This window comes from Equus asinus, chromosome 24 (assembly GCF_041296235.1).
Source record: "Equus asinus isolate D_3611 breed Donkey chromosome 24, EquAss-T2T_v2, whole genome shotgun sequence".
NCBI lineage: Eukaryota > Metazoa > Chordata > Mammalia > Perissodactyla > Equidae > Equus > Equus asinus.
In genome coordinates, this window is record NC_091813.1 from 53,240,694 (window position 1) to 53,253,881 (window position 13,188).

Genomic DNA, 13,188 nt, shown 5'->3' on the forward strand with positions numbered 1-13,188 from the left:
AGCAGCAGCCAAAACTATTTTCAAAATTAAGAAGGAAGAGCAGAATTATGATATTACAGACAGCATCTTCTATGCCTTTCTCATCACAATTGTGGCCAACAGTTTCAAAGCCAGTCAACAGTGAATACGCAGTTATTCTAAAAACCATCCTCAAGCACTTTTTTTCTCTTGGGCCTCCTTCTACAGACATTCCTCTATTCTGAGAAGGTAATTAAGAAAATATGATTCTGCTAGACATATTTTTTCCCCTCTCCTTTGAAACTTCTACTGGTGACAGCCTTCAAAAAACTAGAAAGCTCCATGCCAGCTACCCCTCATCCCTTGGCCCACACTCTGAAAGTACAGATTCAGAGGAAGCAGCATATATGGACAGGCTGACATCACAACAGCACACCCTGAAACGTAATTATTGCAGAGAAATATGAAATGTTGTTTTCTTCCCCTAGAGATTCTTTAAGATGATAAACAGCCTCACAGCTGGAAGGAGAGTGGATTTGATAAGCGTACTTGATCAGGCAAAGGGATAGTGGATGGATATTACTACTCCCTTTGCCAAGGCTATTGTGTGAATTTGGGTAAGTCACTGCTATTTAGTGAATAGGATTGAGAGTGGATAAAACACATAATAAAAAAATTCATACAGGTTGCCAGGAAGAAATTAAAACTGTTCCTATCAGCTCTCAAATGGTCACCTAATTTCTTCCAGTTTGACCTGAAAACATCAGAGAATACATAAAGGAAATGACACATATTTTTCACTATATACAATTTTCTGTAATCTTCGAAATTAAAAAGTTCTAATGTAAAATAGAGTCTTATAAAAAACTTGAAGGCCTTGGTTAATGAATTTTCAAGAGGCATAGATATAAAGATAATAGAGGATTCAGTATTTAATAGTTTTTAGAAGTTTTCCTTTATGTACTGAAAAATATCGCCATTATACACTAAGGATAGATTTAACTAAGGAAAAAATCCTCTTGGCCATTAGAAATAAACACTAAGTAGAGAGAAATATGCTTTAAAATAATCCAATTTCTTATGCTTAATTCAAGAGGCTAGAACTAACTAAATGATGTCAGCACCTCACAATAACTGACTGAATTTTTGCAAAGATGTAGGCCCACACCTGTCTCTCTTAGTTTTAGTAGGACGTTACCCAAGTTCATGACCTTCCAGGAAGCATTAAGAACTAGCTCCACGGAATCTTAGAGTAGAACGTTGGGTGAACATTCATTCCAGTATTTTAAACTTGCGGTCCTTAGCTCCAAGGTGGGCTCATATGGTACTGATTGCTTTTGGAAATTATGTAAAAATATGTGTACTCAGAACATGCATTTTATGAGATCGCTATGTTTCATCAGAATTTCAAAGTGGCCTGTGAACTTGAAAAGGTTCACGAAAGAACTATGAAAGGAGCCTAACTTCCAGTTTACAAATCAGCCTGGAGATCTGAAATGATGGCTCTAAAGAGAAACCTACAACAGCTGTAAAACACCTGGAACCAGGTCTCTAGATAACCAATTAACTCAGTGCGCGATTGGACTACCAGACACATATCAGTCTTCTCCGAGGGCAGGTAGGAAAAGAATGTGTTAAATGCTTACAGCGTTTTTGTAACCAGATTTTATTTCAGAAAGAGTAGTTTCTAGGTCAGAATACTATCTGTAAATAGAAAGTCTGAAGACATGGAAGGTTATATACGTGGTTACATGAGCCAAAGAAAAAACTCATGGGCCTCTAAACAAACGCCATGCTGCCTCCCAGCCAACCGCAGACCCAGTCCTGTCTTAAGACCATGCAGCCTGTGCCATGATCTTCAACCTGACAGAGAAAGCCTGAGGACCTCGAAAGACAAAATGGATCCTGAGATGTCACCTTCTACAATAGGGAACTACCTCAATTAACACGGCCCAATGGTGTGGACTCTCCCCATCTCACTGCCTTAACACCCCTGCCCCCCAAACACACACACACACACACAATTATAGACAAGTACAGGGTGATTTCAAAGTATAGATATATAACATACAAATGAAAACAAACCATCTTTAACTGATTAACCAAATAATTAATTTCATGATTTCTCATGATTAATTTTAGGAAAGAATGTCACAAAAATAAACAATTAAGAAGAAATGCACACTAATCTTGCCAAACCACCCTGTATATCTTCTTGGCATTTCTAAAGCAAGAAAGCTGTTTATAAACATCTAAGTCCATATGCTAGCTCTACAGTTTACATACAGTAGGATGTTAGGCAAATGACAATCTCTCTGTGACTTGAGTTCCTTATTAGTAAAATAGAGACAAGAACAGTACTGACCTTTTTGGGTTGTTGTGAGGATTAAATGTGGTAATACACGTAAAGTGCCTAGAACAAAGCTGCATATTTTATGATGATAAACAGCTATCATCATCATCACTATCATCATCACAAAGAGGCACATATGCCATTAAGTACTTATGGGGGAGAAAGAGTTAAGGAGAAAGCTTAAGATAAAATTGTCTATTAACAAAGTGCTCCAGCTATCATGAAAATTCAAACTACTCCCTAGGAGAATACCGGAAAGGCTGTTCAGCCCAGGTTTTTCTTGGGGACACATTCCCACAGACTTGGCACACGAGGGTTCTCCACCCAAATGGGTTGAGAAGGTTGGGCTGATCTGGGTCAGTGGAGCAGCTCCCTTCCCTCCTTGTAACTGTAGGCTGGGCAGCTCAGGTGCTTCTAGTCTCCGTCACACCAGCTTGTTGCATGGGAGATCTGATTCGTCCAAGTGTTCCGTCTCTGCAATATCTCTGACCAGCGGCTTAACTGAGGGAAGCGCTCTTAGGAATTGGCTTCTATGAAAGTGAAATGCTTTGATGACAATTTTTAAGATAATGTGACACTCTTGGAATCTATGGAGGGAGACAGTGTCACTGATGCAACATCACCATCAAATAGTGAAAACCTCAAATCATGTTTGTCTTGGATGATTCTGTTAGGATCATGCTATCCCATGAAGGGACCCATCTAAGGCCACGGAACACTGAAGAACTAATAGCTTCCAACAGAAGGACAGATGCCAAGACTCCCAATGGTGTCAGTCACGGACATCACACAAGTAATGACCCATCCAGTGTCTATTTGTTAGACCACAATCTTGAATATTCCAACTTAAAATACGTTGTTGAAAACAAAGAGTTTTACCTTTTCATATTCAGCAATGCCCAAGGTATTCCAGTGGGAGTGTGAAATGCAGGTAGCAATTTTAGCCCAAGTTCCACTGCTTTCTTTCGAAATATCTGAAAAAAAACAGTTAAGTAAGCTACTGTTGTAAGCAAAACAAAAAGTACTGTACTACTATCTCACATTTAGCACTTTTCTACTTTAAAATTTTCTTTATATGAAAAAATAGAAATTTCTCAAACAATAGAATTACCTAGCAAAGCAAGAGTGGTCCAGGGGCCATCGTACTGTGGGGAATTTATTCCCAATCTTGGTTGCCCATTAGAATCATGGGGGGAGATTTGAACAATACTTATTCCTGGGTCACACTCCTGAGATTCTAATTTGTGTGGTTTGGGGCTTCCAGATGAGAATCTTTTAAAGCACCATAGGTGATGTCAGGTGATTCCCATGTGCAAGCAAGGGGGAGAACCATTGATGCTGGAAGAGAAGTCCTGGACTGAAAGTCAGGAGGTGGGGTCCTGTTCCAGCTTCACCTACTTACTAGTGCACAGAGAAAGGAGGAGTTTTAAAAAGACGTATTATAATAAGTAATCCAGTTACACCAATGTTGATGCTATTTCTGAAACCCTACTCTTTTGGAATCTAACTCGCATTTAGTAATGAAAGTTAAGAAAGTAATGAGTTTTAATGTAAAAATTTGGTAGACAATCAATTTAGATAAAGTTAACATTCCTGATCTACAAATAAGGACACAGACATTTGTAGTATATAGAAAGTGCTCAAAAAGAGAGGTACCATTTTTCTCGACAAATTATTATAACTTTAAAGTGGATAATTTCCTATTTCAAGTAATAGTATGTGGAAGGAGAGGAGAAAGAAAAATAGACCAAGAAGTATATTCTTCTTCCTTCTCTTTCTCTGCCTTACCCTAGAGATCTCCAAATTCTCTTCTGCTGTAAGGGATTATCCAATCACTGCCCAGTCATCTGTTGACTTTCTAGTTTCCACCCAACTTTTTAAACTGTTAATTAATTAACTCTTTTTCAAGAAACTTACATCAGATGGAAGTCAAATTATGTAACTAAAACACCATCATAGACGTGGATGGACCTCGAGGGTATTATGTTAAGCGAAATAAGCCAGTCAGAGAAAGACGAACTCTATATGACTCCACTCATAGGTGGAAGTTAGTATATTGATAAGGAGATCTGATTGGTGGTTACCAGGGAAAAGGGGGGGTGGGGGGAGGGCACAAAGGGGGAAGAGGTGTACCCACAACATGACTAACAAAAATGTACAACTGAAATCTCACAAGGTTGTAATCTATCATAACATTAATAAAAAAAAAACCATCATAGATATTATAAACATATGGCATGGGAGTTAAGGGCGCAGGCTTTGAATGATTGTATTTGAATACAATGACTGTACTCAAATCTCAGCTCCATTTCTTCACATTGCCTCATCTTGGGCAAATGGCTTAATCTCTCTGTGCCTAAACTTCCTCATCTATAAAATGCGAATAACAATAGTGTTTACTATTTTAAAAATTGTGGAAAGAAATGAATGCACTATTATATTTAAAGACCTAGGACACGTAGTAATCACTCTGAAAGGGGAGTTGTAGTTTTTATGGTGCTAATGATAAAGGGATTTCCTCAAGAGCTTTCCCTATTTACTGCATGAAATTTCTTCTAGTCTTGGCTTTTCTTCAACTACTGTTTTGGTACCTTCTACTCAGGTTCTCTCTCTATCTGTGTGTGTGTGTGTGTCCCTTCCTCCCAATACACACACTCTTTTTTTTTTTTTTTAAAAACATTTTATTTTTTTCCTTTTTCTCCCCAAAGCCCCCCGGGTACATAGTTCTATATTCTTCCTTGTGGGTCCTTCCAGTTGTGGCATGTGGGACGCTGCCTCAATGTGGTTTGATGAGCAGTGCCATGTCTGCGTCCAGGATTTGAACCAACGAAACACTGGGCCGCCTGCAGCGGAGCACACGAACTTACCCACTCGGCCACAGGGCCAGCCCCCCAATACACACACTCTTAATCATAAGCATTCATTCTCAAGAGCTAAGTCCTCAGTTCTCATCACCTGTTTGCACTCCCAAATTCAACTTTGCATTTTAGCTCCAGTTCTGAACTCACGCTTGCATGCTCACATCACAATTTGCGTGTCTTGTTGTCTTTTGAGACTTAACATGCTCAGGATGAAATAATCATTTAATGTCCCAGGCAAACTTCCCCCAGTTCCATCACTGACACTACTGTTCAGCTAGTTCCTGGGGCTCAAGAGAAAATGCATTTTGACTTTTGATTTATCGCTCTTCAGTCATCAAGTATCAATGTTAATTTCCCTGAAATGTCTCATATACAGCTCATTCCCTTTCCATGATAAGAGCATAGTCCATATTCTCTTCTCTGGGTACAATGAAGTGGCATGATAAAAAAGAAGGTCCTTGGGGGCTGGCCAATGGCTGAGTGGTTAAAGTTCCACATGCTCTGCTTTGGCGGCCACGGTTAATGGGTTGGGATCCCAGCTGTGGACTTATTCCACTCATCAGCCATGCTGTGGAGGCATCCCACATATAAAGTAGAGGGAGATTGGCGAAGATGTTAGCTCAGAGCTAATCTTCTTCAAGCAAAAAAAGAGCAGAATTGGCAATGGATGTTAGCTCAGCATGAATCTTCCTCACACATACACAAACATACATACACACAAAACGAAGGTCCTTTTACCTAGTCTCTCATTCTCCAGGATTTCCCCTCCTGTCTCCATTAATCAATCTGCATCTATATTACAAATTTTTCTTTTTATGATACAACTTTCTTGTTCAAGAAACCATAATGATTCCCTCTGTTGTCTAAAACATCAGGTCAAAACTGATCTACTGACTTTCCAATGACCTCTATGAATCAGACCAATTTATTATCTTCTGTTCTCTCAATGACCACTCTGGCTCCAGCTTGAGTCTTCATAGTCTCAAGCACTCATTCAAGTTCAGTCCACTTTAATATCTTTTTTTTAATGTCTTTCCCCCAGCTTTCTTGCGATAAAAGTGACATATAACACTGTGTACAATGTGATGATTTGATACCTGCATATATTGTGAAATAATTATCACAATAAGGTTAGTTAACACTTCCATCTTCTTGCATAATTACCTTTTTCTGTGTGTGTGTCGTGCCACCTTAGTGTGTATTTATTTACACAATTCTCTCATCCCCAAACACCCTTTTCTGTCTCCTTTTGGCCAATCCAAATTCACCCATTCTTCAAGGCCCAGGTCAAGTCAATGCCAGGCTGAAATCTTTGCCTTCTGTGAACTCCTACAGTGACAAAAGGCATCACACAAGGTGGCATCTGATTACAGAAAGCTAAATGTTCTCTTGTGTTAATCTCTTGTATCCCCAAGTAATTTTCTTTTCTTTCTAAAGGTAGAGAAAAAGACCTCCATTTCTCCTTCATTGCCTATTATCCAACCCAGATTAGGCCATTTTGTATTTAAAATTATTGCTATCACCACAGTTTTCCTATCAGTAGTGATTGGAAAGATAAGTATAATCTCAGTTAACAGGAAGCAGTGGCCCTTCCCATCACAAGGTTTTTGCCTTTGCTGTTTCCTTTGGCTGCAAAGCTCTTTCCCTAGCTCTTCACAAGCCTAGTTCATGCTTAACTTCAGGAATCTGCAGAAGAGAGGTCTTTCTTAACAACCCCACATAAAGCTGGCAGTTCTCATTTACTGGTTATCATATCACTTTGTTTATTTCCATCCCACTATTTATCACATCCTAACTATTTTTTTATTTTTATTTTTTGGTGAGGAAGATTGGCCCTGAGTTAACAACCATTGCCAATCTTCCTCTTTTTGCTTGAGAAGATTGTCCCTAAGCTAACATCTATGCCAGTCTTCCTCTATTTTGTATGTGGGATGCTGCCACAGCATGGCTGGATGAGCAGTATATAGGTCTGCACCCAGGATCTGAGACAATGAATGCTGGGCTGCCAAAGTGGAGCCAATGAACTTAACTGCTACACCACGGGGCCAGGCCCCTAATTATCTTATTTGCTTTCTTGTTAAATGTTTGACAACTCCACTAGACGTAAGCTTCATGAATGCATGAACTTTGTGTTGTTAGTTGGTATATCCATATACCTAGTATCCTGCAAAGTAACTGGTACTCAATACATGTTAATTTAATAAATGAATGAATCGATCAAAGATTAACACACTGGGGCAGTGTAATGAGAAACCATTGATATTCTACTGTTTGCAAAGTGCTCTATCCTATTCCACTGGTTTCTACTGTCTGCAAATAATTATGTCAAGTGTTCTGGAGTCTCCATCTTGGACACAATTACAAAACAGTTTCAGATGAAAACATTAATTAACCTATTGATGCTTTAAATGAAATCAAACGTGAGCTTGAGTCAATTCCAATTCTTAATGTTTGATTTGTTACTTCCTCCTGAGAGATGAGGAGAGGTTACTTGGAGGAGGAATCCAGATTCTCAAAGAAAACATCTTTCTACCTAAATTGGTGAGTATGTGATAAAATTCCAAACTAGCTTATAAAGTTAATATTGTTAAAAGAATAAAGGAGAAATGTTACAAGTCATTCTAAAGGGCAGTTAAGGTTTAACCAGCACATTTTGGATAATGTGCAGAAAAGCAAATGAGCACAAAAAGTTTACTAAGTGATACTTCATATTCCTTCAAATGGGGCAGGCCTGATGGATGGGGCCAGAACGTGGATCCTAGGATGGCTCTCCTACAGCTTCCACGGGATGCCTGGGCCTGTCACTTAACTTCTCTTGTTCTCAGTTTCCCCAGTGAAATGGGAGACCAGGGCCGATAATTTCTACTTTTGATTTATCACTGGAAAAACTAGCACTCAGAAGTCACAAAGCTAGTACTAAAATGAGACTGGCAAAATAGCAAAATTATTACCATTTTCTTATAAAGGTAGAAAATGCTAATTTGCCACCCAATTCTTAGTGAATCTTGGTTTCCAAGGTTTGTTGCTACTTACATTTGGTGGGGAAGATTTTATAAAGTTAAGAGGGCAAGATGAAAAATGACAGTTAATAAAATGTAACTCATGCTGATAATAGAAGACATTTTCTTTTCTAAAAAAATGACCATTAAACTTAAATAGAGTTTTTGTGCAACTTGTACACTCAGTTTGAGATGGGCAGACATCTTGTGACCCAATAGGAATCTTCAAAAAGATTCTGCATTACAGAGATGCTGATTATATTAATAGCAAAAATGAAAATTAATAGAATTTGCTGAAAGAAGTGATGGTACCATATGATGAAACAGCTTCTAAACTAATCTTTCAAGCGTGTAACTAACAAATAAGTTTAAATAAAAACTTTTAGAGTCTAAAGAATTTCGAAATAACTACACCCAAACTATCTTTTCATTACACTTAAGTAACATCATCACAGTTTTACTGCTGCTTTTGATCAATGTTTCAAAAACTTCAGACTTTAGAATCTATCAAATAACAACAATTATCTTCTTATTTTACCCTTACAGATAGGATTAGACAAGGACGTAGACAAGATGTATGGTTTCCCGTGTCTTTCTAGTTTGCAGATCCCTGAAGAACTGTACAAGAATATTTACATGCCAGAGCAAAGAGGAAGGGAAGAAGGAATGAATAAGAACAGACAGCTCTGGAAAGCACCAGTTTCAGTTCAGACGTGCTTCAGTTTGAAATGTATAATCAATATCAAAGGTTTTCTTCAAATGTTCATGCTGAAAAACCTCACTGTTAAAAGATCAAAAGCTAATTTCCCATTAGTATAAGCAGGGTTTACCTATTACTCATTTTCGCTACATAAAGCTTTCAGCAGAAGATGCCACAGATATGATAAATATCTTTGGCTGAAAATAACTCAAATAACCTACATATCGTTAGCTGAGTTGATTAATGCACATAAAATAGGCAAAATTTAATCACTCAACCAATAAGTACTTATTGAGCTACTCTGGCTTTTCAATTTAGGGTGGAACCTCTAATGGTTTAAATATTCAAATAAAGATTTATAAAAATAGTTAATCCAGCAGAAACTTACAGCTGGAAGAGGAATCAAAGGTTGTCTAGTTCCATAGTTTTGGTATACAGAGGAAGAAACTAAGGTTCAGAGAAGCCCTATTCTAGTAAATGCTCTTATGTGGGATGGTTAGATGACAGCTACAGCCAAGTGCATGCCAGCTTCATGCCATCTCAGATACATGTAATTCTTTTGATCTAGAGGGACTCACTCCTGTGAGTTCCTTGCATGTGTGTGTGCACACATCTTTTTTTCACTGCCTCTTTCTGATCTTCCCATTCTCTTTCTAATTAAGCAAAACCCCAAACTGAGTTTTCTAAATTTAAAGAATTATTTGCTGTAATTTTCAATTGTACTATGAACTGCATCTTTAAAAATTTATAAATTTAATTAGATAAATACTTTTGTCAGAGGTTTTGTTTTCTTCCCTGTGATTCAGTACAATTCAGTTTTTAGCCTTTAGGCAATTAGATGAAGAACGTGTTCTTCATGTTCCTGAAAAAGGAAAGCACTAAGATTTCCCCAACTTGTTTACTCAAAATAGAGAGGATGCATGCTAACCTGCCAGTAACCATGAGTTACAACCAAGAAGAATCGATGTAACTGTACCTTAGACTTGAGTTTCTAATGTATGAAAGAAATGTATGAAAGAAAAAGCTTAAGTATAATTAACAAATCTAGATATAGAATGCTCTAGTGAATAGGCATTTTCAACTTAGATAACTTTTAAAATATTTATTCTCATGAAAAAATTAACAGCTAGTGAAATTTAAAAAAAAATTGTTTGCTTTTATACTCTCCCCTAGTCAAAATGAATAAATCTTGATAAATGAGTGAATAAAGTTGTATCTGGATACTGATTTTTTTCCCTGAGGGCTCTGATTTCATTCCCTAGCTCTTGAATGGGGAAGATTTTATAAAATTAAGAGGGCAAGATGAAAAATCAAGAGAAATACTGGGGAGAATTTCAGGTTGCTGCTCAAAGTAGACACCCCCAGTACCCACGTGGGCAGCAACCAATGCTACCGAACCCTGCAACTGGTCCTGTGATTTCCCTGAGCCTGAGCCAGGGTCAAGGTGCCCGGTAACAGGCATACCGAACAGGGCATTAGGGCACCGAGTTCTATTTCTGGGCCTGCTACTCACCAGTTCCGCCACTTCTCTAATTTTCTCTTTGGTAAAATGAGGGCACAAGACAAGACACTTTCTGAGGTACTTTTCTGCTCCACAGGATATGGTTTTAAGACTTAAGAAGCACTTACTACATGTTTCCCAACGTGATAAGGACTATAACAGAGAGACATAGGAAAAAATAAGATCCCTGATCTGAAGGAGCTTGCAGCAGGGAAGGCAAGTCAGCCATAGAAAACCACGTAAACATAAAACACAACACTGTAAAATAATACGAACCAACATAGCAGTAGAGAATAAATTAGTGATATAGGCTGGAGCTATGGGAATACAACAAAAAGAGACAGTGAGTTAGGTCTTACAGGAGAGGTAAGATTGGAGAGGTGGCACTTGTCTGGGTGCAGACGTGTGTTTATTTGGGGGTAGGTACGTACATGTCTGTGCACACACTCTGGGTTAATGCAGCAGAGGACAGGAGATAACGCAAAAGGGGAGAGGAAGGAGCCTGACAGAGAGCAGGGCAGAGAGCTGGATTAACAGGTTCTAGAAAATGGTAAGAAAGAAACAGACGAAATAAGCTAATGACCTTAAATATCAGGGAGAGAAGTTAAAGGTTGGTTACAAGAGCACATCAGACATCTCAGGGATGTCCCAACCCTTAGGATCTTAGTGCCTCCCTTCTACAAGAGGAAGGGTTTCTGGATCACCAGGGTTCTGAGAAATGGAGCAGGGAGAAAGGCAGTAGTTCTCATTGGTTATGGAACTTTCCTGAGTTGGAAGGGTAAAGATACCTAAATGACAACACCAAGACACATTATAATGGCTGACTGATAGAGGAAACAGCTCGAGAAATAATTAGGGTCCTTTAAAAAAGTGTTTTCTGAAGAAGAAAGTCTACATTTATCGTAGAGATAAATGGGGCAGCAGGGAGCTGGGAAAAAGGAATTAGTACGATGATAGAAAGTTATTTGTCTCTCTTCTAACACGCATTAAATATGGAAGTTAAAAATGCACCGAAGAGGAGAGGAAACCAACGGCTCTATAGCTCTTGTGCTTAGAATTATCCTTAAATGTATCACACATGGTGTTATCTTAGATGTTCTAACTCTAAAGCAATGGGCCAAGAACAATAAATATCAGCCTAATAGTCCAAGCCATTATACAGTGCTTAAAGATGGGCTGTTGAGCTGCTCATTCTATCTCAATTTAGGTTTAAAAAATGGGCAAGGGATCAACATCATGTTTTGAAAAATTTGCAGTATGTTGTTAATATTTTATATTAGATAAATATGCCAAATAGTTTCTGAACACACATTTCACACCAAAAGGAAACATCTTTTAAAAAAATGTATAATTTTTTTGCCTGCTAAAGAGACAGGATTTATGAAAGCATGTACTCTATCTGGCTATGATTTCTAACAGAATTTGTGGAATCCACCATATAGAGGTTGTTAAAATGTGATATCGTAGTGTTAAAATAGGGACTGTTCTGTTTACTATTCATTTGCAGGTAAAAATAACACATCATTTGAAATATACAAAATCCAGGCTTGGAAAACTTTGTTCAATAGAAAGATAAGAGGAAGAAAATCGCCTCGTCTATGCAAGTACAGGCATACCTCGCTTTATTGAGCTTTGCGGACACTGTCTACTGTGATTCCTTGGCATTTTTGACTTATGAGGCATTCTATGCTAGCGAATTTTTCCAGATACTGAATCTCACCTCTATAGAGCATCGAAATATTTCTAGTTCAATCTTTTTATTTGTATCAGTTTTAAAAACATGTTTATCTGTTCTTTGATTTAGGGAAATACACAGGGATCCTGTCTTGGTGAGTCCGCATCAGCATCACAGGCAGACAATGAGTTTGGGGGAGATTGGTTCCCTGTTACCAGCTGACTGAGCTGTATGATCTTGAGCACACACTTACCCACTCTGTGCCTAAGTTTCTAAATATGTGAACAGGGACTCATTCTCCCAAATCACAAGATGATTAAATGTGATTAAATGCACAAGTGCTTTTTAAAGAGCAATAATAGTTTCCATCATCACTGTTCTTCTCTATAAGAGAGTGGTTCCCGCGGGAATAATGGAAGGATATGAGGCTTTTTGTCCATACACTAAATGGTCCAAAAACTGCTGAGGTTTTATTGTCTGCTTTCCATAGTCCTACCATTTCTTTCTGTTATTAGCTATCAGTTCATTGCAATGGAGATGGCTCACTGTTGTAGTGTATTTGCCCCCCCTTCTAAGTTGCCGACTAATTGTGTAAGCAGTTGTCTGTACACGGCCTGAGGAAAAGTTCAACGTCTCTTTCGTGTCTATCTTATGGTGAAGGGCACGAGCTTCAGGAAATGTGCCCTTTTTGTGTCAGATGACTGAATTTGAACTATGGACTCTATAGGTATGAAAAAACAATGAATTAGTTTATTATTAGAATTAGAAGTAGAAATATTACATAGGAGTAAAAGTTTGCAAACTTACAAAGTAAACTAAATACTTATGCCTACTTGGTTTGTTTGCTTTTTTTTTTTTTTTTTACCATATATCAGACAAGGGGTTAATATCCAAAATACACGAAGAACTCATACAGCTCAACAACCCAATTAAAAAATGGGCAAAAGATCTGAACAGAGATTTCTCCAAAGAAGATATATGGATGGCCAACAGGCATGGGAAAAGATGCTCAATATCATTAGCTATCAGGGAAATGCAAACCAAAACTACAATGAGGTATCACCTCACTCCAGTCAGAATGGCTATAATCAACAAGACAGGAAACAACAAGTGTTGGAGAGGATGTGGAGAGAAGGGAGCC

At 38.2% G+C, this 13,188-nt stretch overlaps 1 protein-coding gene across 2 annotated transcripts in view; it reads right to left on the bottom strand.

Moving 5' to 3' along the window:
* MAN1A1 (mannosidase alpha class 1A member 1) overlaps positions 1–13,188 on the bottom strand; it is a 161,733-nt gene that overhangs the window by 64,002 nt on the left and 84,543 nt on the right. For both annotated transcript variants that reach the window (XM_070496096.1, XM_014840057.3), the window contains exon 6: positions 3,191–3,285. In XM_070496096.1, the coding sequence (XP_070352197.1) occupies positions 3,191–3,285 (95 nt within the window). The remainder of the gene's footprint in view (positions 1–3,190; positions 3,286–13,188) is intronic.